The sequence below is a fragment of the Coregonus clupeaformis genome, chromosome 16, assembly GCF_020615455.1.
Source record: "Coregonus clupeaformis isolate EN_2021a chromosome 16, ASM2061545v1, whole genome shotgun sequence".
NCBI classification, from domain to species: Eukaryota; Metazoa; Chordata; class Actinopteri; order Salmoniformes; family Salmonidae; genus Coregonus; species Coregonus clupeaformis.
In genome coordinates, this window is record NC_059207.1 from 7209610 (window position 1) to 7236099 (window position 26490).

The 26490-nt window shown below is 48.8% G+C and overlaps 1 protein-coding gene across 1 annotated transcript in view; it reads right to left on the bottom strand.

Annotated features, from left to right (window-relative positions):
* LOC121584474 (atrial natriuretic peptide receptor 3-like) overlaps positions 1-26490 on the bottom strand; it is a 98237-nt gene that overhangs the window by 35131 nt on the left and 36616 nt on the right. The window contains 1 exon segment of the mRNA XM_041900367.2: positions 23584-23759. Within this exon segment, the coding sequence (XP_041756301.2) occupies positions 23584-23759 (176 nt within the window).

The window sequence follows — 26490 nt, forward strand, 5'->3', positions numbered from 1 at the left end:
ATGGTTCATAGTACTGTTACATGGTTCATAGTACTGTTACATGGTTCATAGTACTGTTACATGGTTCATAGTACTGTTACATGGTTCATAGTACTGTTACATGGTTCATAGTACTGTTACATGGTTCATAGTACTGTTACATGGTTCATAGTACTGTTACATGGTTCATAGTACTGTTACATAGTTCATAGTACTGTTACATGGTTCATAGTACTGTTACATGGTTCATAGTACTGTTACATGGTTCATAGTACTGTTACATGGTTCATAGTACTGTTACATGGTTCATAGTACTGTTACATGGTTCATAGTACTGTTACATGGTTCATAGTACTGTTACATGGTTCATAGTACTGTTACATGGTTCATAGTACTGTTACATGGTTCATAGTACTGTTACATGGTTCATAGTACTGTTACATGGTTCATAGTACTGTTACATGGTTCATAGTACTGTTACATGGTTCATAGTACTGTTACATGGTTCATAGTACTGTTACATGGTTCATAGTACTGTTACATGGTTCATTGTACTGTTACATGGTTCATAGTACTGTTACATGGTTCATAGTACTGTTACATGGTTCATAGTACTGTTACATGGTTCATAGTACTGTTACATGGTTCATAGTATTGTTACATGGTTCATAGTACTGTTACATGGTTCATAGTACTGTTACATGGTTCATAGTACTGTTACATGGTTCATAGTACTGTTACATGGTTCATAGTACTGTTACATAGTTCATAGTACTGTTACATGGTTCATAGTACTGTTACATAGTTCATAGTACTGTTACATGGTTCATAGTACTGTTACATAGTTCATAGTACTGTTACATGGTTCATAGTACTGTTACATAGTTCATAGTACTGTTACATGGTTCATAGTACTGTTACATAGTTCACTGTTACATAGTTCACAGTACTGTTACATGGTTCATAGTACTGTTACATGGTTCATAGTACTGTTACATGGTTCATAGTACTGTTACATGGTTCATAGTACTGTTACATGGTTCATAGTACCGTTACATGGTTCATAGTACCGTTACATGGTTCATAGTACTGTTACATGGTTCATAGTACTGTTACATGGTTCATAGTACTGTTACATGGTTCATAGTACCGTTACATGGTTCATAGTACTGTTACATGGTTCATAGTCAATACTGTTACATGGTTCATAGTACTGTTACATGGTTCATAGTACTGTTGCATGGTTCATAGTACTGTTACATGGTTCATAGTACTGTTACATGGTTCATAGTACTGTTACATGGTTCATAGTACTGTTACATGGTTCATAGTACTGTTACATGGTTCATAGTACTGTTACATGGTTCATAGTACTGTTACATGGTTCATAGTACTGTTACATGGTTCATAGTACTGTTACATGGTTCATAGTACTGTTACATGGTTCACAGTACTGTTACATAGTTCATAGTACTGTTACATAGTTCATAGTACTGTTACATAGTTCACAGTACTGTTACATAGTTCATAGTACTGTTGTATAGTTCATAGTACTGTTACATAGTTCATAGTACTGTTACATAGTTCATAGTACTGTTACATAGTTCATAGTACTGTTACATGGTTCATAGTACTGTTACAGGAACTGTCTACTCACAAAAAACGTCTGTAGCTCCCAAACGGTTTAGCCTACTAATTAATATGACCACTCTATGGAAAGAGGAGACTCTCACAAACACAATGGTGTTCTCCGTGTTTCACAGGACTCGTCTGAAGGTTACCCGGTACCGGATTTAAAAATGAATGGTAGTTGGAGGTAGTTTTGTGGCAACAAAAAAATAGGGGTTAAATATGTGTCCATTTTCTTGCAATATTTACAAGTATGGTCAGCTGCTAACTTACCTTTGTGAATGTGAAGAAATTAAAGCAGTGCATTGTATTCTGGGTTGTGACTAGAGGGAGTACAGCTATGACCGAAAGCGACTTTTCGTCAGGAAGTGACCTTCGTCCTGCTTCCTGTCTTACAGCCACAAAGAAAAGTATGACTGGATTACAGACGATATGGAAGACCTTTCCGCCAGCAAGTAATTTTTTTAAATATACTTGGCAATTTAATGCAGAGACACCAATTGTTGTTTATTTAACAATAAATGCACATCGTTTTTAATGCATTTTAGGTAATTTCATACATGTTGCATTTTTATATAAAATACAGAACTCTAAATACTCAAGCAATGGACCTAACAACTGTCTGGGGTATTGACAAACGTCCAGGCAAGTGTTATAAAGGGCCCAGGAGTGTTATAAAGGGCCCATGAGTGTTATAAAGGGCCCAGGAGTGTTATAAAGGCCCCAGGAGTGTTATAAAGGGCCCAGGAGTGTTTTAAAGGGCCCAGGAGTGTTATAAAGGGCCCAGGAGTGTTTTAAAGGGCCCATGAGTGTTATAAAGGGCCCAGGAGTGTTATAAAGGGCCCAGGAGTGTTATAAAGGGCCCAGGAGTGTTATAAAGGGCCCAGGAGTGTTTTTGGGTGAACATCACCTTTAACTTCTGCACACTGGTGAAAAGTCCCACGACGTCATGCAGCCTAAAGGTGACCTAGCCTTGTCTTGTCTTAAGGGTATTCTGATCCTGCAGAAGAGACAGCCTGAAGGTAACCTCCTCTCCTTCTAATCAGGGGCTAATTCAGACCTGGGCCTTGTCTTGTCTTAAGGGTATTCTGATCCTGATTAGTTTAAAATCTGTTTGTGCTGCGAATGACCATAGGAGTTGGCAAGCCATAACAAACAGATCTGGGACAAGGCTAGAGTTGAATGGCAACAGGTCGGAATAATGGGACAATAACGTGCTTTATAAGCCATTGAGGCAATGAAGGTCTGGTCTGTTGATGGCAACCTCTACCAACCGTTGTCTCTCCCAACAGGACAGTGTGGATGGTGATATCTGCTGGGAGCAGGGAGCCTGGAGAGATCTCCCTCCCACAGTAGGCCCAGCAGCAGCCCCCCCCCCTGTCCTCCAGCCTGGAGAGATCTCCCTCCCACAGTAGGCCGAGCAGCAGCCTCCCCTGTCCTCCGGCCTGGAGAGATCTCCCTCCCACAGTAGGCCCAGCAGCAGCCCCCCCTGTCCTCCAGCCTGGAGAGATCTCCCTTCCACAATCGGTCGAGCAGCAGCCCCCCCTGTCCTCCAGCCTGGAGAGATCTCCCTCCCACAGTAGGCAGAGCAAGAGCCTCCCCTGTCCTCCAGCCTGGAGAGATCTCCCTCCCACAGTAGGCAGAGCAGGAGCCTCCCCTGTCCTCCAGCCTGGAGAGATCTCCCTCCCACAGTAGGCAGAGCAGGAGCCTCCCCTGTCCTCCAGCCTGGAGAGATCTCTTGACCACAATACAAACACACATCTATGTCACACACTTACTGGATGAATCAGCTTCCCACCAGAGATGGTCATATTCTGGAAACAGCGGTTGTGTTGTGTAGCCTGTCTGTTAAAGAGACTCTGTTGTGTAGCCTGTCTGTTAAAGATACTCTGTAGTGTAGCATGTCTGTTAAAGAGACTCTGTAGTGTAGCCTGTCTGTTAAAGAGACTCTGTTGTGTAGCCTGTCTGTTAAAGAGACTCTGTTGTGTAGCCTGTCTGTTAAAGAGACTCTGTTGTGTAGCCTGTCTGTTAAAGAGACTCTGTTGTGTAGCCTGTCTGTTAAAGAGACTCTGTTGTGTGGCCTGTCTGTTAAAGAGACTCTGTTGTGTGGCCTGTCTGTTAAAGAGACTCTGTTGTGTGGCCTGTCTGTTAAAGAGACTCTGTTGTGTGGCCTGTCTGTTAAAGAGACTCTGTTGTGTGGCCTGTCTGTTAAAGAGACTCTGTTGTGTGGCCTGTCTGTTAAAGAGACTCTGTTGTGTAGCCTGTCTGTTAAAGAGACTCTGTTGTGTGGCCTGTCACGGATATTACATGGTTATTACCCCCAGCAGAATAGCCACAGAAGCCAGTCTCTATGCATGCAGAGACAAAAGGAGAGTCTACATTGATCTGCTGACTGGTGAAGTTTACTGGGATGTGATGTGGCCTCTACAGGGGGTTTCTTCAAAGAGCTGGTTCCACTTTGTTGGGCCTCAAGACAAGACAAGACAAGACAAGACCATTCACTCATGTATTATGTATGGTCTCCTACTGCTTGGCAATGTCTTGCTTCTTAATGCCACTAAACAAAGGTTAAATATTAATCAGAAATAACATTCAAAGCAGATGACCTTTTCATAAAAGGTTTTTTTGACTGGTTGCCAGTTGGTGCTGTAGCTCTCTGAAACATGCCAGCTATAGTGCTGTGAAACCATCTGAAGGGAGGGCTTGGTCGGAATGGACGGGCGCTATTCGCTTCCTCAGTCCTTTGGTCGGAATGGACGGGCGCTATTCGCTTCCTCAGTCCTTTGGTCGGAATGGACGGGCGCTATTCGCTTCCTCAGTCCTTTGGTCGGAATGGACGGGCGCTATTCGCTTCCTCAGTCCTTTGGTCGGAATGGACGGGCGCTATTCGCTTCCTCAGTCCTTTGGTCGGAATGGACGGGCGCTATTCGCTTCCTCAGTCCTTTGGTCGGAATGGACGGGCGCTATTCGCTTCCTCAGTCCTTTGTCGGAATGGACGGGCGCTATTCGCTTCCTCAGTCCTTTGGTCGGAATGGACGGGCGCTATTCGCTTCCTCAGTCCTTTGGTCGGAATGGACGGGCGCTATTCGCTTCCTCAGTCCTTTGGTCGGAATGGACGGGCGCTCATTCGCTTCCTCAGTCCTTTGGTCGGAATGGACGGGCGCTATTCGCTTCCTCAGTCCTTTGGTCGGAATGGACGGGCGCTATTCGCTTCCTCAGTCCTTTGGTCGGAATGGGACGGGCGCTATTCGCTTCCTCAGTCCTTTGGTCGGAATGGACGGGCGCTATTCGCTTCCTCAGTCCTTTGGTCGGAATGGACGGGCGCTATTCGCTTCCTCAGTCCTTTGGTCGGAATGGACGGGCGCTATTCGCTTCCTCAGTCCTTTGGTCGGAATGGACGGGCGCTATTCGCTTCCTCAGTCCTTTGGTCGGAATGGACGGGCGCTATTCGCTTCCTCAGTCCTTTTGTCGGAATGGACGGGCGCTATTCGCTTCCTCAGTCCTTTTGCGCAATTCGACGGCTTGGCGGTACGATTAAAATCTGCTCTGACAATCTGGCTGTCAGGAATGAAAAAGTTTATGTTAATAATCTAATTACCTCTGGAGGGGCTGCTTCAAGCACAGACCTGACTCCCTGCCTCTCCGTGACACACGGTAGACGTTAGAAAGACCCACACATACAAACACACGCACAAGCAAGAACACATACACAGACACACACACACACACACACACAATAAGGCACGTGTACACACACTGCTGCAACAGCAGAAGACCATAACAGCTTGTATGAAGACCATAACAGCCTGTATAAAGACCATAACAGCTTGTATGAAGACCATAACAGCCTGTATGAAGACCATAACAGCCTGTATGAAGACCATAACAGCCTGTATAAAGACCATAACAGCTTGTATGAAGACCATAACAGCCTGTATGAAGACCATAACAGCCTGTATGAAGACCATAACAGCCTGTATGAAGACCATAACAGCCTGTATAAAGACCATAACAGCTTGTATGAAGACCATAACAGCCTGTATGAAGACCATAACAGCCTGTATAAAGACCATAACAGCTTGTATGAAGACCATAACAGCTTGTATGAAGACCATAACAGCTTGTATGAAGACCATAACAGCCTGTACGAAGACCATAACAGCCTGTACGAAGACCATAACAGCTTGTATGAAGAACATAACAGCTTGTATGAAGACCATAACAGCCTGTATGAAGACCATAACAGCTTGTATGAAGACCATAACAGCTTGTATGAAGACCATAACAGCCTGTACGAAGACCATAACAGCCTGTACGAAGACCATAACAGCTTGTACGAAGACCATAACAGCTTGTACGAAGACCATAACAGCTTGTACGAAGACCATAACAGCTTGTATGAAGACCATAACAGCCTGTATGAAGACCATAACAGCCTGTATGAAGACCATAACAGCCTGTATGAAGACCATAAAAGCCTGTATGAAGACCATAACAGCCTGTATGAAGACCATAACAGCTCGTATGAAGACCATAACAGCCTGTATGAAGACCATAACAGCCTGTATGAAGACCATAACAGCCTGTACGAAGACCATAACAGCCTGTACGAAGACCATAACAGCCTGTACGAAGACCATAACAGCCTGTACGAAGACCATAACAGCTTGTATGAAGACCATAACAGCCTGTATGAAGACCATAACAGCCTGTATGAAGACCATAACAGCCTGTATGAAGACCATAACTGGGGAAAAAAACTAACAAATATTGTCCCCAATTAATTTGCAGATGAATCCTCTGACAGTAGCACTGTCTCAGAATGAGATATGGAAGGAGAATATAACATATTTACATACTCTTTCGTTTATACTGTAGGCCAACATCACACATTACTTTTCAATACACTGTTTTATGTCACACTTATAGTAATGGTCATTTAGCAGACGCTCTTATCCAGAGAGACTTCCTGTAGTGAGTCATTTAGCAGACGCTCTTATCCAGAGAGACTTACAGTAGTGAGTCATTTAGCAGACGCTCTTATCCAGAGAGACTTACAGTTAGTGAGTCATTTAGCAGACGCTCTTATCCAGAGAGACTTCCTGTAGTGAGTCATTTAGCAGACGCTCTTATCCAGAGAGACTTACAGTAGTGAGTCATTTAGCAGACGCTCTTATCCAGAGAGACTTACAGTAGTGAGTCATTTAGCAGACGCTCTTATCCAGAGAGACTTACAGTTAGTGAGTCATTTAGCAGACGCTCTTATCCAGAGAGACTTACAGTTAGTGAGTCATTTAGCAGACGCTCTTATCCAGAGAGACTTCCTGTAGTGAGTCATTTAGCAGACGCTCTAATCCAGAGAGACTTACAGTAGTGAGTCATTTAGCAGACGCTCTTATCCAGAGAGACTTACAGTAGTGAGTCATTTAGCAGACGCTCTTATCCAGAGAGACTTACAGTTAGTGAGTCATTTAGCAGACGCTCTTATCCAGAGAGACTTACAGTAGTGAGTCATTTAGCAGACGCTCTTATCCAGAGAGACTTACAGTAGTGAGTCATTTAGCAGACGCTCTTATCCAGAGAGACTTACAGTAGTGAGTCATTTAGCGGACGCTCTTATCCAGAGAGACTTACAGTAGTGAGTCATTTAGCAGACGCTCTTATCCAGAGAGACTTACAGTAGTGAGTCATTTAGCAGACGCTCTTATCCAGAGAGACTTACAGTAGTGAGTCATTTTACCTGACCGGTCGCTCCTACCAAGTGGCGTGGCGAGAATCTGTCTCCGCACCACGTGCTCTCACCACTGGTGTCCCCCAGGGCTCAGTTCTAGGCCCTCTCCTATTCTCGCTATACACCAAGTCACTTGGCTCTGTCATATCCTCACATGGCCTCTCCTATCATTGCTACGCTGACGACACACAACTAATCTTCTCCTTTCCCCCTTCTGATAACCAGATGGCGAATCGCATCTCTGCATGTCTGGCAGACATATCAGTATGGATGACGGATCACCACCTCAAGCTGAACCTTGGCAAGACGGAGCTGCTCTTCCTCCCGGGGAAGGACTGTCTGTTCCATGATCTCGCCATCACGGTTGACAACTCCGTTGTGTCCTCCTCCCAGAGTGCGAAGAGCCTTGGCGTGACCCTGGACAACACCCTGTCGTTCTCCGCTAACATCAAGGCGGTGACCCGATCCTGTAGGTTCATGCTCTACAACATTCGGAGAGTACGACCCTGCCTTACACAGGAAGCGGCACAGGTCCTAATCCAGGCACTTGTCATCTCCCGTCTGGATTACTGCACCGCTGTTGGCTGGGCTCCTGCCTGTGCCATTAAACTCCCACAACTCATCCAGAATGCCGCAGCCCGTCTGGTGTTCAACCTTCCCAAGTTCTCTCACGTCACCCCGCTCCTCCGCACACTCCACTGGCTTCCAGTTGAAGCTCGCATCTGCTACAAGACCATGGTGCTTGCCTATGGAGCTGTGAGGGGAACGGCACCTCCGTACCTTGAGGCTCTGATCAGTCCCTACACCTAAACGAGGGCACTGCATTCATCCACCTCTGGTCTGCTGGCTCCCCTACCTCTGCGGAAGCATAGTTCCCGCTCAGCCCAGTCAAAACTGTTCGCTGCTCTGGCACCCCAATGGTGGAACAAGCTCCCTCACGACGCCAGGACAGTGGAGTCACTCACCACCTTCCGGAGACATTTGAAACCCTACCTCTTTAAGGAATACCTGGGATAGGATAAAGTAATCATTGTATCCCCCCCCCTTACCCTAACCCACCTCCCCCCCCAAAACAAAAAACAAAAAAAAACATTGTAAAGTGGTTATCCCACTGGCTATAAGGTGAATGCACCTATTTGTAAGTCGCTCTGGATAAGAGCGTCTGCTAAATGACGTAAATGTAAATGTAAGATCCTGAGGCCCATGGTTGTGCCATTCATCTGCCACCATCACCTCATGTTTCAGCATTATAATGCACTGTCCCATGTCGCAAGGATCTGTACACAATTCCTGGAAGCTGAAAATGTCCCAGTTCTTCCATGGCCTGCATACTCACCAGACATGTCACCCATTGAGCATGTTTGGGATGCTCTGGATCGACATGTACGACAGCGTGTTCCAGTTCCCGCCAATATCCAGCAACTTTGCACAGAGGACTGGGACAACATTCCACAGGCCACAATCAACAGCCTGATCAACTCTATGTGAAGAACATGTGTCGGTCTGCATGAGGCAAATGGTGGTCACACCAGATACTGACTGGTTCTCTGATCCACGCCCCTACCTTTTCTTTTTTAAGGTATCTGTGACCAACAGATGCATATCTGTATTCCCATTCGTGAACTCCATAGATTAGGGCCTAATGAATTTATTGAAATTGACTGATTTCCATATATGAACTGTAACTGAGTAAAATCGTTGAAATTGTTGCATGTTGCATTTATATTTTTGTTCATTATAAATAAGAGGATTTTAAAATAAAAAATAGAGTGACAAAGCTGTAAAACATTAGGGTTTCAGCATGACATACAGTGAGGGAAAAAAGTATTTGATCCCCTGCTGATTTTGTATGTTTGCCCACTGACAAAGAAATGGTCAGTCTATAATTTTAAAGGTAGGTTTATTTGAACAGTGAGAGACAGAATAACAAAAAAATCCAGAAAAACGCATGTCAAAAATGTTATGAATTGATTTGCATTTTAATGAGGGAAATAAGTATTTGACCCCTCTGCAAAACATGACTTAGTACTTGGTGGCAAAACCCTTGTTGGCAATCACAGAGGTCAGACGTTTCTTGTAGTTGGCCACCAGGTTTGCACACATCTCAGGAGGGATTTTGTCCCACTCCTCTTTGCAGATCTTTTCCAAGTCATTAAGGTTTCTAGGCTGAACCTACCATTTCTTTGTCAGTGGGCAAATGTACAAAATCAGCAGTGGCGCAGTGGTCTAAGGCACTGCATCGCAGTGCTAGCTGTACCACTAAAGATCCTGGTTCGAATCCAGGCTCTGTCGTAGCCGGCCGCGACCGGGAGACCCATGGGGCGGCGCACGATTGGCCCAGCGTCGTCCAGGGTAGGGGAGGGAATGGCCGGCAGGGATGTAGCTCAGTTGGTACAGCATGGCGTTTGCAACGCCAGGGTTGTGGGTTCGATTCCCACGGGGGGCCAGTATGATTTTTATTTTATTTTTTTATCATGTATGCACTCACTAACTGTAAGTCGCTCTGGATAAGAGCGTCTGCTAAATGACTAAAATGTAAATGTAAAAAATGGGATCAAATAATTTTTTCCCACTGTAGCCTTTACATTTTTTGTTTTTTACACACTTGTATTAATTTTACTTATGTCAATATGTATTTATTTTACTATGTCAATATGTATTTATTTTACTATGTCAATATGTATTTATTTTACTATGTCAATATGTATTTGTTGTCAATGTTTTGGCGTCAAACTCCCGAGTGGCGCAGTGGTCTAAGGCACTGCATGGCAGTGCTAGCTGTGCCACTAGAGATCCTGGTTAGAGTCCAGGCTCTGTCGTAGCCGGCCGCGACCGGGAGACCCATGGGGCGGCGCACAATTGGCCCAGGGTAGGGGAGGGAATGGCCGGCAGGGATGTGGCTTCGATTCCAGTATGAAAAAATAAATAATAATGTATTCACTCACTCTGGATAAGAGCGTCTGCTAAATGTAAAAAATGTAGATGTAAACTGGTGGCAGTTGTTAAAAAAGGCAATAGTTGGAAGAGTTGTAGAGGTTATTGATGTCATTGTTCATTAGATGCTTTTTTTCATTAATTAGGCTATTTTCTCTTGAACAGAATGGTCTATCCACTAGAAACTCATTGACAATAAGGACACAGATATAAAAAAATCCAAAATATACATGAATACTTTTTCTAAAGTTCAAGTATAAATTACCAAAGTTAAGATAGATTGCCATAGATTTTCTGTTAATTACCAACATTACTGAAGAATCCGGTAACGTTAGTAAATGACTGGTAACGTTGCAACACTACACAGCAGACGGGGTGATCTTTCTAATATATTAGTTGATGGATTCAGGCAATAAAACTGGATTTGCTTTGAGGGCTTCTCACACGACACATTCAGCCCTAACCAACACATTCAGCCCTAACCAACACATTCAGCCCTAACCAACGGCTCCAGACACATTCAGCCCTAACCAACACATTCAGCCCTAACCAACGGCTCCAACATTCAGCCCTAACAACACATTTCAGCCTAACCAACGGCTCCAAACACATTCAGCCTAACCACACATTTCAGCCCTAACCAACGGCTCCAAAACATTCAGTCCTAACCAACACAATCAGCCCTAACCAACACATTTAGCCCTAACCAACGGCTCCAGACACATTCAGCCCTAACCAACAAGCTCTGAATGTTACTTCACTGTGTTGTGTTGAGTTGTTCCGAGAAGTAAAATATTACAAGACCACGTTGTCACTGACCCCTGTGTTGGTTAGGGCTGAATGTGTTTGGAGCCGTTGGTTAGGGCTGAATGTGTTGGTTAGGGCTGAATGTGTTGGTTAGGGCTGAATGTGTCTGGAGCCGTTGGTTAGGGGCTGAATGTGTTGGTTAGGGCTGAATGTGTTTGGAGCCGTTGGTTAGGGCTGAATGTGTTGGTTAGGGCTGAATGTGTTGGTTAGGGCTGAATGTGTCTGGAGCCGTTGGTTAGGGCTGAATGTGTTGGTTAGGGCTGAATGTGTTTGGAGACGTTGGTTAGGGCTGAATGTGTTGGTTAGGGCTGAATGTGTCTGGAGCCGTTGGATAGGGCTGAATGTGTCTGGAGCCGTTGGTTAGGGCTGAATGTGTTGGTTAGGGCTGAATGTGTCTGGAGCCGTTGGTTAGGGCTGAATGTGTTTGGAGCCGTTGGTTAGGGCTGAATGTGTTGGTTAGGGCTGAATGTGTCTGGAGCCGTTGGTTAGGGCTGAATGTGTTGGTTAGGGCTGAATGTGTTGGTTAGGGCTGAATGTGTCTGGAGCCGTTGGTTAGGGCTGAATGTGTTGGTTAGGGCTGAATGTGTTTGGAGCCGTTGGTTAGGGCTGAATGTGTTGGTTAGGGCTGAATGTGTTGGTTAGGGCTGAATGTGTCTGGAGCCGTTGGTTAGGGCTGAATGTGTTGGTTAGGGCTGAATGTGTTGGTTAGGGCTGAATGTGTTTGGAGCCGTTGGTTAGGGCTGAATGTGTTGGTTAGGGCTGAATGTGTTGGTTAGGGCTGAATGTGTCTGGAGCCGTTGGTTAGGGCTGAATGTGTTGGTTAGGGCTGAATGTGTTGGTTAGGGCTGAATGTGTTTGGAGCCGTTGGTTAGGGCTGAATGTGTTTGGAGCCGTTGGTTAGGGCTGAATGTGTTGGTTAGGGCTGAATGTGTCTGGAGCCGTTGGTTAGGGCTGAATGTGTTGGTTAGGGCTGAATGTGTTTGGAGACGTTGGTTAGGGCTGAATGTGTTGGTTAGGGCTGAATGTGTCTGGAGCCGTCGGTTAGGGCTGAATGTGTTGGTTAGGGCTGAATGTGTTGGTTAGGGCTGAATGTGTCTGGAGCCGTTGGATAGGGCTGAATGTGTTTGGAGACGTTGGTTAGGGCTGAATGTGTTGGTTAGGGCTGAATGTGTCTGGAGCCGTTGGTTAGGGCTGAATGTGTTGGTTAGGGCTGAATGTGTCTGGAGCCGTTGGTTAGGGCTGAATGTGTTTGGAGCCGTTGGATAGGGCTGAATGTGTTGGTTAGGGCTGAATGTGTTGGTTAGGGCTGAATGTGTTTGGAGCCGTTGGTTAGGGCTGAATGTGTTTGGAGCCGTTGGATAGGGCTGAATGTGTTGGTTAGGGCTGAATGTGTTGGTTAGGGCTGAATGTGTTTGGAGCCGTTGGTTAGGGCTGAATGTGTTGGTTAGGGCAGAATGTGTTTGGAGACGTTGGTTAGGGCTGAATGTGTTTGGAGCCGTTGGTTAGGGCTGAATGTGTTTGGAGCCGTTGGTTAGGGCTGAATGTGTTGGTTAGGGCTGAATGTGTTGGTTAGGGCTGAATGTGTTTGGAGCCGTTGGTTAGGGCTGAATGTGTTTGGAGCCGTTGGATAGGGCTGAATGTGTTGGTTAGGGCTGAATGTGTTGGTTAGGGCTGAATGTGTTTGGAGCCGTTGGTTAGGGCTGAATGTGTTGGTTAGGGCAGAATGTGTTTGGAGACGTTGGTTAGGGCTGAATGTGTTTGGAGCCGTTGGTTAGGGCTGAATGTGTTTGGAGCCGTTGGTTAGGGCTGAATGTGTTGGTTAGGGCTGAATGTGTTGGTTAGGGCTGAATGTGTTTGGAGCAGTTGGATAGGGCTGAATGTGTCTGGAGCCGTTGGTTAGGGCTGAATGTTTTGGTTAGGGCTGAATGTGTTGGTTAGGGCTGAATGTGTTTGGAGCCGTCGGTTAGGGCTGAATGTGTTTGGAGCCGTTGGTTAGGGCTGAATGTGTCGGTTAGGGCTGAATGTGTTTGGAGCCGTCGGTTAGGGCTGAATGTGTTTGGAGCCGTTGGTTAGGGCTGAATGTGTTTGGAGCCGTTGGATAGGGCTGAATGTGTTGGTTAGGGCTGAATGTGTTGGTTAGGGCTGAATGTGTTTGGAGCCGTTGGTTAGGGCTGAATGTGTCGGTTAGGGCTGAATGTGTTTGGAGCCGTCGGTTAGGGCTGAATGTGTTTGGAGCCGTTGGTTAGGGCTGAATGTGTCGGTTAGGGCTGAATGTGTTTGGAGCCGTCGGTTAGGGCTGAATGTGTTGGTTAGGGCTGAATGTGTTTGGAGCCGTCGGTTAGGGCTGAATGTGTTTGGAGCCGTTGGTTAGGGCTGAATGTGTCGGTTAGGGCTGAATGTGTTTGGAGCCGTCGGTTAGGGCTGAATGTGTTGGTTAGGGCTGAATGTGTTTGGAGCCGTCGGTTAGGGCTGAATGTGTTGGTTAGGGCTGAATGTGTTTGGAGCCGTCGGTTAGGGCTGAATGTGTTTGGAGCCGTTGGTTAGGGCTGAATGTGTCGGTTAGGGCTGAATGTGTTTGGAGCCGTTGGTTAGGGCTGAATGTGTTGGTTAGGGCTGAATGTGTTTGGAGCCGTTGGTTAGGGCTGAATGTGTTGGTTAGGGCAGAATGTGTTTGGAGACGTTGGTTAGGGCTGAATGTGTTTGGAGCCGTTGGTTAGGGCTGAATGTGTTGGTTAGGGCTGAATGTGTTGGTTAGGGCTGAATGTGTTTGGAGCAGTTGGATAGGGCTGAATGTTTCTGGAGCCGTTGGTTAGGGCTGAATGTGTTGGTTAGGGCTGAATGTGTTGGATAGGGCTGAATGTGTCTGGAGCCGTTGGTTAGGGCTGAATGTGTTGGTTAGGACTGAATGTGTTTGGAGCCGTTGGTTAGGGCTGAATGTGTTGGTTAGGGCTGAATGTGTTTGGAGCCGTTGGTTAGGGCTGAATGTGTTGGTTAGGGCTGAATGTGTTTGGAGACGTTGGTTAGGGCTGAATGTGTTTGGAGCCGTTGGTTAGGGCTGAATATGTTGGTTAGGGCTGAATGTGTTGGTTAGGGCTGAATGTGTTTGGAGCAGTTGGATAGGGCTGAATGTGTCTGGAGCCGTTGGTTAGGGCTGAATGTGTTGGTTAGGGCTGAATGTGTTGGATAGGGCTGAATGTGTCTGGAGCCGTTGGTTAGGGCTGAATGTGTCTGGAGCCGTTGGTTAGGGCTGAATGTGTCTGGAGCCATTAGTTAGGGCTGAATGTGTTTGGAGCCGTTGGTTAGGGCTGAATGTGTCGGGAGCCGTTGGTTAGGGCTGAATGTGTTGGTTAGGGCTGAATGTGTCTGGAGCCGTTGGTTAGGGCTGAATGTGTTGGTTAGGGCTGAATGTGTTGGATAGGGCTGAATGTGTCTGGAGCCGTTGGTTAGGGCTGAATGTGTTGGTTAGGACTGAATGTGTTTGGAGCCGTTGGTTAGGGCTGAATGTGTTGGTTAGGGCTGAATGTGTTTGGAGCCGTTGGTTAGGGCTGAATGTGTTGGTTAGGGCTGAATGTGTTTGGAGACGTTGGTTAGGGGCTGAATGTGTTTGGAGCCGTTGGTTAGGGCTGAATATGTTGGTTAGGGCTGAATGTGTTGGTTAGGGCTGAATGTGTTTGGAGCAGTTGGATAGGGCTGAATGTGTCTGGAGCCGTTGGTTAGGGCTGAATGTGTTGGTTAGGGCTGAATGTGTTGGATAGGGCTGAATGTGTCTGGAGCCGTTGGTTAGGGCTAGTCTGGCTGGTGGGCTGAATGTGTCTGGAGCCATTAGTTAGGGCTGAATGTGTTTGGAGCCGTTGGTTAGGGCTGAATGTGTCGGGAGCCGTTGGTTAGGGCTGAATGTGTTGGTTAGGGCTGAATGTGTCTGGAGCCGTTGGTTAGGGCTGAAGGTGTTGGTTAGGGCTGAATGTGTCTGGAGCCGTTGGTTAGGGCTGAATGTGTCTGGAGCCGTTGGTTAGGGCTGAATGTGTCGGGAGCCGTTGGTTAGGGCTGAATGTGTTGGTTAGGGCTGAATGTGTCTGGAGCCGTTGGTTAGGGCTGAAGGTGTTGGTTAGGGCTGAATGTGTCTGGAGCCGTTGGTTAGGGATGAAGGTGTCGGGAGCCGTTGGTTAAGGCTGAATGTGTCGGGAAAGCATCAGTCTGTTCTGGACATTCAGGCCTGTTCTTGTTTTGATTCCTGACACGAATCAAATGATTCAGTCCTGCTCCTTTTTATAACGTACTGTATGTCATGTTAGTGAATGTAATAACAGCGCTCTAATGCAACACACCCACCTACTGGTTGTCATTGGATAGAAATATTGGGGATCTCTCCCTCCCTCCCTCCCTCTCTCCCTCCCTCCCTCCCTCCCTCCCTCGCTCCCTCGCTCCCTCAATGGCTTGTTGACAATGAAGTCTCTTGTGATGGTTGAGTCTGGTTGAGGTTGGTTGAGGCTGCCGTGTCTAATTTACATATGTGACGAGCAGCCTGGGAATTTGTGGTGCCGAATAACACCTCCTTTCTCACTCCCAGATATCCCCCTGATACTCTCCGCCAAAGTGAAAGAACTTCACATTACCTCAGCGTGGGCCACCAGCTAACTAGCTAACAACTGGTCCAACCAACCATCCTATCCCCTCTACCCCCTATCATTTACCCCTATCCTCTCCCATCTCCCCCTATCCTCTCCCGTCTCCCCGTATCCTCTCCCATCTCCCCCTATCCTCTCCCCTCTATCCTCTCCCCTCTACCCCCTATCCTCTCCCTCTACCCCCTATCCTCTCCCATCTACCCCCATCCTCTCCCCTCTACCCCATCCTCTCCCCTCTACCCCCTATCCTGTCCCCTCTACCCCTACCCTCTCCCCTCTACCCCCTATCCTCTCCCATCTACCCCCTATCCTCTCCCATCTACCCCCCATCCTCTCCCATCTACCCCCTATCCTCTCCCCTCTACCCCTATCCTCTCCCCTCTACCCCCTATCCTCTCCCCTCTACCCCCTATCCTCTCCCCTCTACCCCCTATCCTCTCCCCTCTACCCCTATCCTCTCCCCTCTACCCCCATCCTCTCCCATCTACCCCCATCCTCTCCCATCTACCCCCTATCCTCTCCCCTCTATCCTTTCCCATCTACCCCCTATCCTCTCCCTCTCCTCTCCCATCTACCCCCTATCCTCTCCCCTCTACCCCCTCTCCTCTCCCCTCTACCCCCCATCCTCTCCCATCTACCCCCATCCTCTCCCCTCTACCCCTATCCTCTCCCCTCTACCCCCCATCCTCTCCCCTCTACCCCTATCCTCTCCCTCTACCCCTATCCTCTCCCATCTACCCCCATCCTCTCCCATCTACCCCCTATCCTCTCCCCCCTATCCTCTCCCCTCTACCCCTATCCTCTCCCTCTACCCCCTATCCTCTCCCCTCTACCCCCTATCCTCTCCCCTCTACCCCCTATCCTCTCCCTCTACCCCCTATCCTCTCCCCCTCTACCCCTATCCTCTCCCCTCTACCCCCTATCCTCTCCCCTCTACCCCTATCCTCTCCCCTCTACCCCCTATCCTCTCCCCTCTACCCCCTATCCTCTCCCCTCTACCCCCCCATCCTCTCCCCTCTACCCCTATCCTCTCCCTCTACCCCATCCTCTCCCTCTACCCCTATCCTCTCCCCTCTACCCCCTATCCTCTCCCGTATCCCCCTATCCTCTCCCTCTACCCCTATCCTCTCCCCTCTACCCCTCTACCCCCTATCCTCTCCCTCTACCCCTATCCTCTCCCCTCTACCCCCTACCCCCTATCCTCTCCCCTCTACCCCTATCCTCTCCCTCTACCCCCTATCCTCTCCCATCTACCCCCTATCCTCTCCCCTCTACCCCCTATCCTCTCCCCTCTCCCCCTATCCTCTCCCCTCTACCCCTATCCTCTCCCTCTACCCCAGATCCTCTCCCATCTACCCCCATCCTCTCCCCTCTACCCCCTATCCTCTCCCATCTACCCCCATCCTCTACCATCTACCCCCTATCCTCTACCCCCTACCCCCTATCCTCTCCCATCTACCCCCTATCCTCTCCCCTCTACCCCCTATCCTCTCCCCTCTACCCCCTATCCTCTCCCCTCTACCCCCTATCCTATCCTCTCCCCTCTACCCCTATCCTCTCCCCTCTACCCCCTATCCTCTCCCCTCTACCCCCTATCCTCTCCCCTCTACCCCCCTCTCCTCTCCCTCTACCCCTATCCTCTCCCATCTACCCCCTACCCCCTATCCTCTCCCCTCTACCCCCTATCCTCTCCCCTCTACCCCGATCCTCTCCCATCTCCCCCCCTCCTCTCCCCTCTACCCCCTATCCTCTCCCCTCTACCCCCTATCCTCTACCCCCTACCCCCTATCCTCTCCCATCTACCCCCATCCTCTCCCCTCCACCCCCTACCCCCTATCCTCTCCCCTCTACCCCCTATCCTCTCCCCTCTACCCTCTACCCCCTATCCTCTCCCCTCTACCCCCTACCCCCTCTCCTCTCCCCTCTACCCCTATCCTCTCCCCTCTACCCCTATCCTCTCCCTCTCCTCTCCCTCTACCCCTATCCTCTCCCTCTCCTCTCCCTCTACCCCCTATCCTCTCCCCTCTACCCCCTATCCTCTCCCCTCTACCCCTATCCTCTCCCTCTACCCCCTATCCTCTCCCCTCTACCCCCTATCCTCTACCCCTACCCCCTATCCTCTCCCCTCTACCCCTATCCTCTCCAATCTACCCCCTATCCTCTCCAATCTACCCCCTATCCTCTCCCCCCTACTCCCTATCCTCTCCCCTCTACCCCTATCCTCTCCCCTACCCCCTATCCTCTCCCTCTACCCCCTATCCTCTCCCCTCTACCCCTATCCTCTCCCCTCTACCCCTATCCTCTCCCCTCTACCCCGATCCTCTCCCATCTACCCCCCATCCTCTCCCCTCTACCCCTATCCTCTCCCATCTACCCCCATCCTCTACCATCTACCCCCTATCCTCTACCCCCTACCCCCTATCCTCTCCCATCTACCCCCTATCCTCTCCCATCTACCCCCTATCCTCTCCCCTCTACCCCCTATCCTCTCCCCTCTACCCCCTATCCTCTCCCCTCTCCCCCCTATCCTATCCTCTCCTCTACCCCTATCCTCTCCCCTCTACCCCCTATCCTCTCCCCTCTACCCCCTCTCCTCTCCCCTCTACCCCTATCCTCTCCCATCTACCCCCTACCCCCTATCCTCTCCCCTCTACCCCCTATCCTCTCCCCTCTACCCCCGATCCTCTCCCATCTACCCCCCATCCTCTCCCCTCTACCCCCTATCCTCTCCCCTCTACCCCCTATCCTCTACCCCCTACCCCTATCCTCTCCCATCTACCCCCATCCTCTCCCTCCACCCCCTACCCCCTATCCTCTCCCCTCTCCTCTCCCCTCTACCCCTATCCTCTCCACTCTCCTCTCCCTCTACCCCTATCCTCTCCCCCTCTACCCTCTCCCCTCTACCCCTATCCTCTCCCTCTACCCCCTATCCTCTCCCCTCTACCCCCTATCCTCTACCCCTACCCCTATCCTCTCCCCTCTACCCCCTATCCTCTCCAATCTACCCCCTATCCTCTCCAATCTACCCCCTATCCTCTCCCCTCTACCCCCTATCCTCTCCAATCTACCCCTATTCTCTCCCTCTACCCCCTATCCTCTCCCTCTACCCCCTATCCTCTCCCCTCTACCCCCTATCCTCTCCAATCTACCCCCTATTCTCTCCCTCTACCCCTATCCTCTCCCCTCTACCCCTATCCTCTCCCATCTACCCCCTATCCTCTCCCCTCTACCCCCTATCCTCTCCCCTCTACCCTATCCTCTCCCCTCTACCCCCTATCCTCTCCCCTCTACCCCCTCTCCTCTCCCATCTACCCCCTATCCTCTCCCATCTACCCCCTATCCTCTCCCATCTACCCCCTATCCTCTCCCATCTACCCCCTATCCTCTCCCCTCTACCCCCTATCCTCTCCCCTCTACCCCCTACCCTCTCCTCTACCCCTATCCTCTCCCTCTCCCCTACCCTCTCCTCTCCCCCTACCCTCTCCTCTCCCCCTATCCTCTCCCTCTCCTCTCTACCCCCTATCCTCTCCCCTCTCCTCTCCCATCTACCCCCTATCCTCTCCCATCTACCCCCTATCCTCTCCCATCTACCCCCTATCCTCTCCCCTCTACCCCCTATCCTCTCCCCCTCCCCCTCTCCCTCTACCCCCTCTCCTCTCCCCTCTACCCCCTATCCTCTCCCCTATCCTCTCCCCTCTACCCCCTACCCCCTCTCCTCTACCCCTATCCTCTCCCTCTCCCCTCTACCCCCTATCCTCTCCCCTCTACCCCCTCTCCCTCTACCCCCTCTCCTCTCCCCTCTACCCCCTCTCCTCTCCCTCTACCCCCTATCCTCTCCCCTATCCTCTCCCCTCTACCCCCTACCCCCTCTCCTCTCCCCTCTACCCCCCTATCCTCTCCCCTCTACCCCCCTATCCCTCTCCTCTCCCCTCTACCCCCTATCCTCTCCTCTCTACCCCCTATCCTCTCCCCTCTACCCCCTATCCTCTCCCCTCTACCCCCTATCCTCTCCCTCTACCCCCTCTCCTCTCCCCTCTACCCCCTATCCTCTCCCATCTACCCCCCTATCCTCTCCCCTCTATCCTCTCCCCCTATCCTCTCCCCTCTACCCCCTATCCTCTCCCTCTACCCCCTCTCCTCTCCCCTCTACCCCCTCTCCTCTCCCCTCTACCCCCTATCCTCTCCCCTCTACCCCTATCCTCTCCCCTCTACCCCCTATCCTCTCCCCTCTACCCCTATCCTCTCCCCTCTACCCCCTACCCCCTCTCCTCTCCCCTCTACCCCCTATCCTCTCCCTCTACCCCCTATCCTCTCCTCTCCCTCTACCCCCTATCCTCTCCTCTCTACCCTATCCTCTCCCTCTACCCCCTATCCTCTCCCCTCTACCCCCTATCCTCTCCCCTCTACCCCCTATCCTCTCCCCTCTACCCCTATCCTCTCCCCTCTACCCCCTATCCTCTCCCCTCTACCCCCTATCCTCTCCCCTCTACCCCCTATCCTCTCCCTCTCACCCTATCCTCTCCCTCTCCACCCTATCCTCTCCCCTCTACCCCTATCCTCTCCTCTCCACCCTATCCTCTCCCTCTCCACCCTATCCTCTCCCCTCTACACCCCTATCCTCTCCCCTCTACCCCCTATCCTCTCCCCTCTACCCCTATCCTCTCCCCTCTACCCCCTATCCTCTCCCCTCTCCCCCCTATCCTCTCCCTCTACCCCCTATCCTCTCCCCTCTACCCCCTATCCTCTCCCCTCTACCCCCTATCCTCTCCCCTCTACCCCCTATCCTCTCCCCTCTCCACCCTATCCTCTCCCCTCTCCACCCTATCCTCTCCCCTCTACACCCTATCCTCTCCTCTACCCCTATCCTCTCCCTCTACCCCCTATCCTCTCCCCTCTACCCCCTATCCTCTCCCCTCTACCCCCCTATCCTCTCCCCTCTCCCCCCTATCCTCTCCCCTCTCCCCCTATCCTCTCCCCTCTACTGCTCCCCTCTCCACCCTATCCTCTCCCCTCTACCCCTATCCTCTCCCCTCTACCCCTATCCTCTCCCCCTATCCTCTCCCTCTCCACCCTATCCTCCCCCTCTACCCCCTATCCTCTCCCTCTACCCCCTATCCTCTCCCCTCTACCCCCTATCCTCTCCCTCTACCCCTATCCTCTCCCTCTACCCCTATCCTCTCCCCTCTACCCCTATCCTCTCCCTCTACTATCCTCTCCCCTCTACCCCCTATCCTCTCCCATCTACCCCCTCTCCTCTCCCATCTACCCCCTCTCCTCTCCCTCTACCCCCTCCTCTCCCATCTACCCCCTATCCTCTCCCCTCTACCCCCTATCCTATCCTCTCCCCCTCTCCTCTCCACCCCCTATCCTCTCCCCTCTACCCCCTATCCTCTCCCTCTCCCCTCTACCCTACCTCTCCCCTCTACCCCCTATCCTCTCCCTCTACCCCCTATCCTCTCCCCTCTACCCCTATCCTCTCCCCTCTACCCCCTATCCTCTCCCCTCTACCCCCTATCCTCTCCCTCTACCCCTATCCTCTCCCTCTCCCCTCTACCCCCTCCTCTCCCCTCTCCCATCTACCCCCTATCCTCTCCCTCTACCCCCTATCCTCTCCCTCTCCTCTCCACCCCTATCCTCTCCCCTCTACCCCCTCTCCTCTCCCCTCTACCCCCTCTCCTCTCCCCTCTCCCATCTACCCCCTATCCTCTCCCTCTACCCCCTATCCTCTCCCCTCTCCTCTCCACCCCCTATCCTCTCCCCTCTACTGCTCCCCTCTCCACCCTATCCTCTCCCCTCTCCTCTCCACCCCTATCTTCTTCCTGGGACAGCCGAATAACCCTTTTGGAATCCTTTTTTCTAAGAGTGTATGTCCCAGTCTTATGTAATTGTTTACCTTGACTGTGTGTTTACAGACTAACTGGAGAGGCTTCCCAGCCACTGGGCCTAGCATAGCACAGCCCCATACTTCATACTTAAATATACACCTAAAATGGAAATTTTAAAAATGTGTGTATGAGGAAAGTGAAATTTGCAGACCGAACGTCCTTTTCCAGAGAAGGAGGTAACAAGATTTCTAGAGGCAAGATGAAACTCTAAACTCTCATTGCACATTAGGACTGTTCTCAACAGCAACAAACATCAATAGAGTCAGCCAACTGCATAGGAATCAAAATATCGCTCTGGATAAGAGTGTCTGCTAAATGACGTAAATGTAATGTAAATGTATATGCTTTTTCACAGCACTGGGATGAAGTTGCCACTTGCCATGTCTCTCACCCCATAAACGCTTAACCATCAATCAATTTGGTTGATCAAGACCCGTGGCTATACATAACTGCCTGCCGTCAGTGACTAAGACCAGGGTTGGGAACAATTACAATCGAAGGCGGTCAATTCAGGAAGTAAACTGAAAATCTAATTCAATAATGGAAAAAATTACTTCTCAACAAACAGAAAAGTAGAAGATACTGATTTCTTTTTTTATATATCCATTTTTACATGTTTTATTGAAATAACTTCCTGAATTTACTGCCTTCAATTCGAATTGACCCCAACCCTGGCTAATGCATATCGTTTTCCAGATGTATGTACATTATCACAGTCTTCACAGTTTAAGGGTCTAGAGTTTAGGGTGCCAGATGAACATATAATATCACATATATTGTCACAGGTCTTCACAGTTAATTAAGGGTTTAGGGTGCCAGATGTTCAGTTGGTAGAGCATGGCGTTTGCAATGCCAGGGTTGTGGGTTCGTTTCCCACGGAGGGGCAGTATGAAAATGTATGCACTCACTAACTGTAAGTCGCTCTGCATAAGAGCGTCTGCTAAATGACTAAAATTTAAAATGTAGATGTACGTACACTACCGTTCAAAAGTTTGGGGTCACTTAGAAATGTCCTTGTTTTCAAAAGAAAAGCAATTTAAAAAAAATTGTCCATTCAAATAACATAAAATTGATCAGAAATACAGTGTAGACATTGTTAATGTTGTAAATGGCTATTGTAGCTGGAAACGGCTGATTTTAAATGGAATATCTACATAGGCGTACAGAGGCCCATTATCAGCAACCATCAGTCCTGTGTTCCAATGGCACGTTGTGTTTGCTAATCCAAGTTTATCATTTTAAAAGGCTAATTGAACATTAGAAACCCCTTTTGCAATTATGTTAGCACAGCTGAAAACTGTTGTGCTGATTAAAGAACCAATAAAACTGGCCTTCTTGAGACTAATTGAGTATCTGGAGCATCAGCAATTGTGGGTTCGATTACAGGCTCAAAATGGCCAGAAACAAATAACTTTCTTCTGAAACTCATCAGTCTATTCTTGTTCTGAGAAATGAAGGCTATTCTATGCGAGAAATTGCCAAGAAACTGAAGATCTCGTACAACGCTGTGTACTACTCCCTTCACAGAACAGCGCAAACTGGCTCTAACCAGAATAGAAAGAGGAGTGGGAGGCCCCGGTGCACAACTGAGCAAGAGGACAAATACATTTGAGTGTCTAGTTTGAGAAACAGACGCCTCACAGGTCCTCAACTGGCAGCTTCATTAAATAGTACCCGCAAAACACCAGTCTCAACGTCAACAGCGAAGCGGCGACTCCGGGATGCTGACCTTCTAGGCAGAGTTGCAAAGAAAAAGCCATATCTCAGACTGCCCACCTTAATCTTTTCTTTTTATTGGCCAGTCTGAGATATGGCTTTTTCTTTGCAGCGGTTAACAAAGGGTCTCTAGGACGTAGGGCCTAAGGGACTACGGTCTAGGGTAACAGACCTACTGTACGTACACTAACAGTTTAGGGGTTTAGGGTGTAGGGTTTAGGGTGCCAGATGTATGGTTAACTAAGGGTTTAGGGTGTAGGGTGCCAGACTTACGTACATTGTCACAGTTGTCACAGTCCGGTAGGCCAGCCTTCTGGATGGATCTCTTTACCTCCAGAGAGAAGTTCTCAAACTCTGGTTTGACCGTCCGGAGCAGCGTGACCGTGTTGAGGGCAGAGTATGCCTGTCGTGCCTCACTGTCGTACTTATCCCCTCGCTTCCACGAGCCGTTGCCTGGGAAACCAAACGAGGAGAGATGAAAAAAAGAGGTGAAATTGTTGACATGTTGAAATGTTTCTGTCTGTCAGAATGTAGTGCAGCCCTGGGCATGGAGATGTGCAGGTCTTTACTCCAGCCAAGCATTAAAACATGGTGTGCAGGCCTTTACTCCAGCCAAGCATTAAAACATGGTGTGCAGGCCTTTACTCCAGCCAAGCATTAAAACATGGTGTGCAGGCCTTTCCTCCAGCCAAGCATTAAAACATGGTGTGCAGGCCTTTCCTCCAGCCAAGCATTAAAACATGGTGTGCAGGCCTTTACTCCAGCCAAGCATTAAAACATGAGGTTCTATTTTAACAAACCATGCAAGGGTAAATCTAAGCTATAGGTTCAGGGGTGTGTCAGATTTATTTTTTCTATTTTCACTAATCACAATTATCGGCGCACTTGCTGGCGCTGGTGCGAAAGGGCTGGGTTTTGATGAATAAACAAGTTGTGGGTGTGTCGAGGCTTGGCCCCACACTGTCCAATCAGAAGGTGCTCCATGGCGAAATATGCGGTTGTTTCAAGTTGTGTATTTGCGGTCTTTTATTTATCGCCTTGGAATCAACTCCAATTCCAATGTTAGTTTGTTAAATGGCTTACAGAAACGAAATAACAAAATGTAGACCTATCCCGTGTTTGCTAAATATGTTAACTTGAACCCATTTGCAGTCCACAATGTTCTAAGTAATTGCATGGCGTCAATAGCACTGGTATAGGGGCTAGGGCTACTGTAAATTGCAATATGGCTGAACATTGACATGCCAAACATTGTCAATAACAAGATTACATTCATTATTGATAAGGCTTAAAAAGATAACTAATAGTTCTAATCAAATTCAAAACAACTTGTTTTAAATAGGCTATGTCACACTTACAGGCAGCATCATTTCTCCCCGTGGGAGAAACCCTAAACCGTATACTATTAAACAATGAAGACTACGGAGGGTTTTACTCACATCCAAAACGGGACCTGCATGGCTAAAACAATGTGGGCCTGTCTACAATAAATAGATAAAAAGGGAACGTCAGCTCACTGTTTTACTCCTCTCAAACTTCATATTTTAAGAAAGCTTTGGTGATTTAAGATTTATATCCAAGCGGTCTCAGGAGCCAAACCCTTTATCCACAGTCTTGACTACTTCGCGATTGCAATGGGCAGACAAAAAAAAAAAAGCCTTAATTGAGAGGAAGGGAGGCTATGCTTGGTTCTTAATCAAATAAAACGAAATGGGGAAAAAAAACATAATTTTTCTAAATACAAAGTAGGCCGTGTTTCCGCTGTCAAAATTCATGCCATAACCAACTGCGTTACTGCTAAAACCAGGTTGGTCTTAAATACCCCTATCAGCGCTGCCTGAAATTAGCATTTTGGATCATGTTTTTAAAAGGACACAACTAAAATATTTCCACCCTGCCCAGCTCGCAGCGGAGCTGATATAAGACCTGGGCTGGAAAGTTCCAGTTTTTACTTGACGAAATTGCAAACTAGCTTTTGACACCTTCATGTCAGCCAAACATAGAGCCTACAGTGTGCATGCCTTTACTACAGCCAAGCATTAAAAAAAGATGCTTCAGGATGCAGGACTGTAGTATGGGTCTGATTTAACAAGACGTTGATAGATGCTTCAGGATGCAGGACTGTAGTATGGGTCTGATTTAACAAGACGTTGATAGATGCTTCAGGATGCAGGACTGTAGTATGGGTCTGATTTAACAAGACCTATCCTACAGTATGTCCTGTTGGAAGGTGAACCTTCGCCCTAGTCTGAGGTCCTGAGCGCTCTGGAGCAGGTTTTCATCAAGGCTCTCTCTGTACTTTGCTCCGTTCATCTTTCCCTCGATCCTGACTAGTCTCCCAGTCCCTGCCGCTGAAAAACATCCCCACAGCATGATGCTGCCATCCCCATGCTTCACCGTAGGGATGGTGCCAGGTTTCCGCCAGACGTGACGCTTGGCATTCAGGTCAAAGAGTTCAATCTTGGTTTCATCAGAACAGGGAATCTTATTTCTCATGGTCTGAGAGTCTTTAAGTGCCTTTTGGCAAACTCCAAGCGGGCTGTCGTGCCTTTTACTGAGGAGTGTGCTTCCATCTGGCCACTTTACTATAAAGGCCTGATTGGTGGAGTGCTGCAGAGATGGTTGTCCTTCTGGAAGGTTCTCCCATCTCCACAGAGGAACTCTAGAGCTCTGTCAGAGTGACCATCAGGTTCTTGGTCACCTCCCTGACCAAGGCCCTTCTCCCCCGATTGCTCAGTTTGGCTGGGTGGCCAGCTCTAGGAAGAGTCTTGGTGGTTCTAAACTTCTTCCATTTAAGAATGATGGAGGCCACTGTGTTCTTGGGGACCATCAATGCTGCAGAAATGTTTTGGTACCCTTCCCCAGATCTGTGCCTCGACACAATCCTGTCTCGGAGCTCTACAGACAATTCCTTTGACCTCATAACTTGGTTTTTGCTCTGACATGCACTGTCAACTTTGGGACCTTATATAGACATGTGTGTGCCTTTCCAAATCATGTCCAATCAATTGAATTTACCACAGGTTGACTCTAATCAAGTTGTAGAAACGTCTCAAGGATGATCAATGGAAACAGGATGCACCTGAGCTCAATTTCGAGTCTCATAGCAAAGGGGCTGAATACTTACGCAATTAAGATATTTCTGTTTTTTATTTGTAATAAATTAGCAAAACTGTCTACAAAC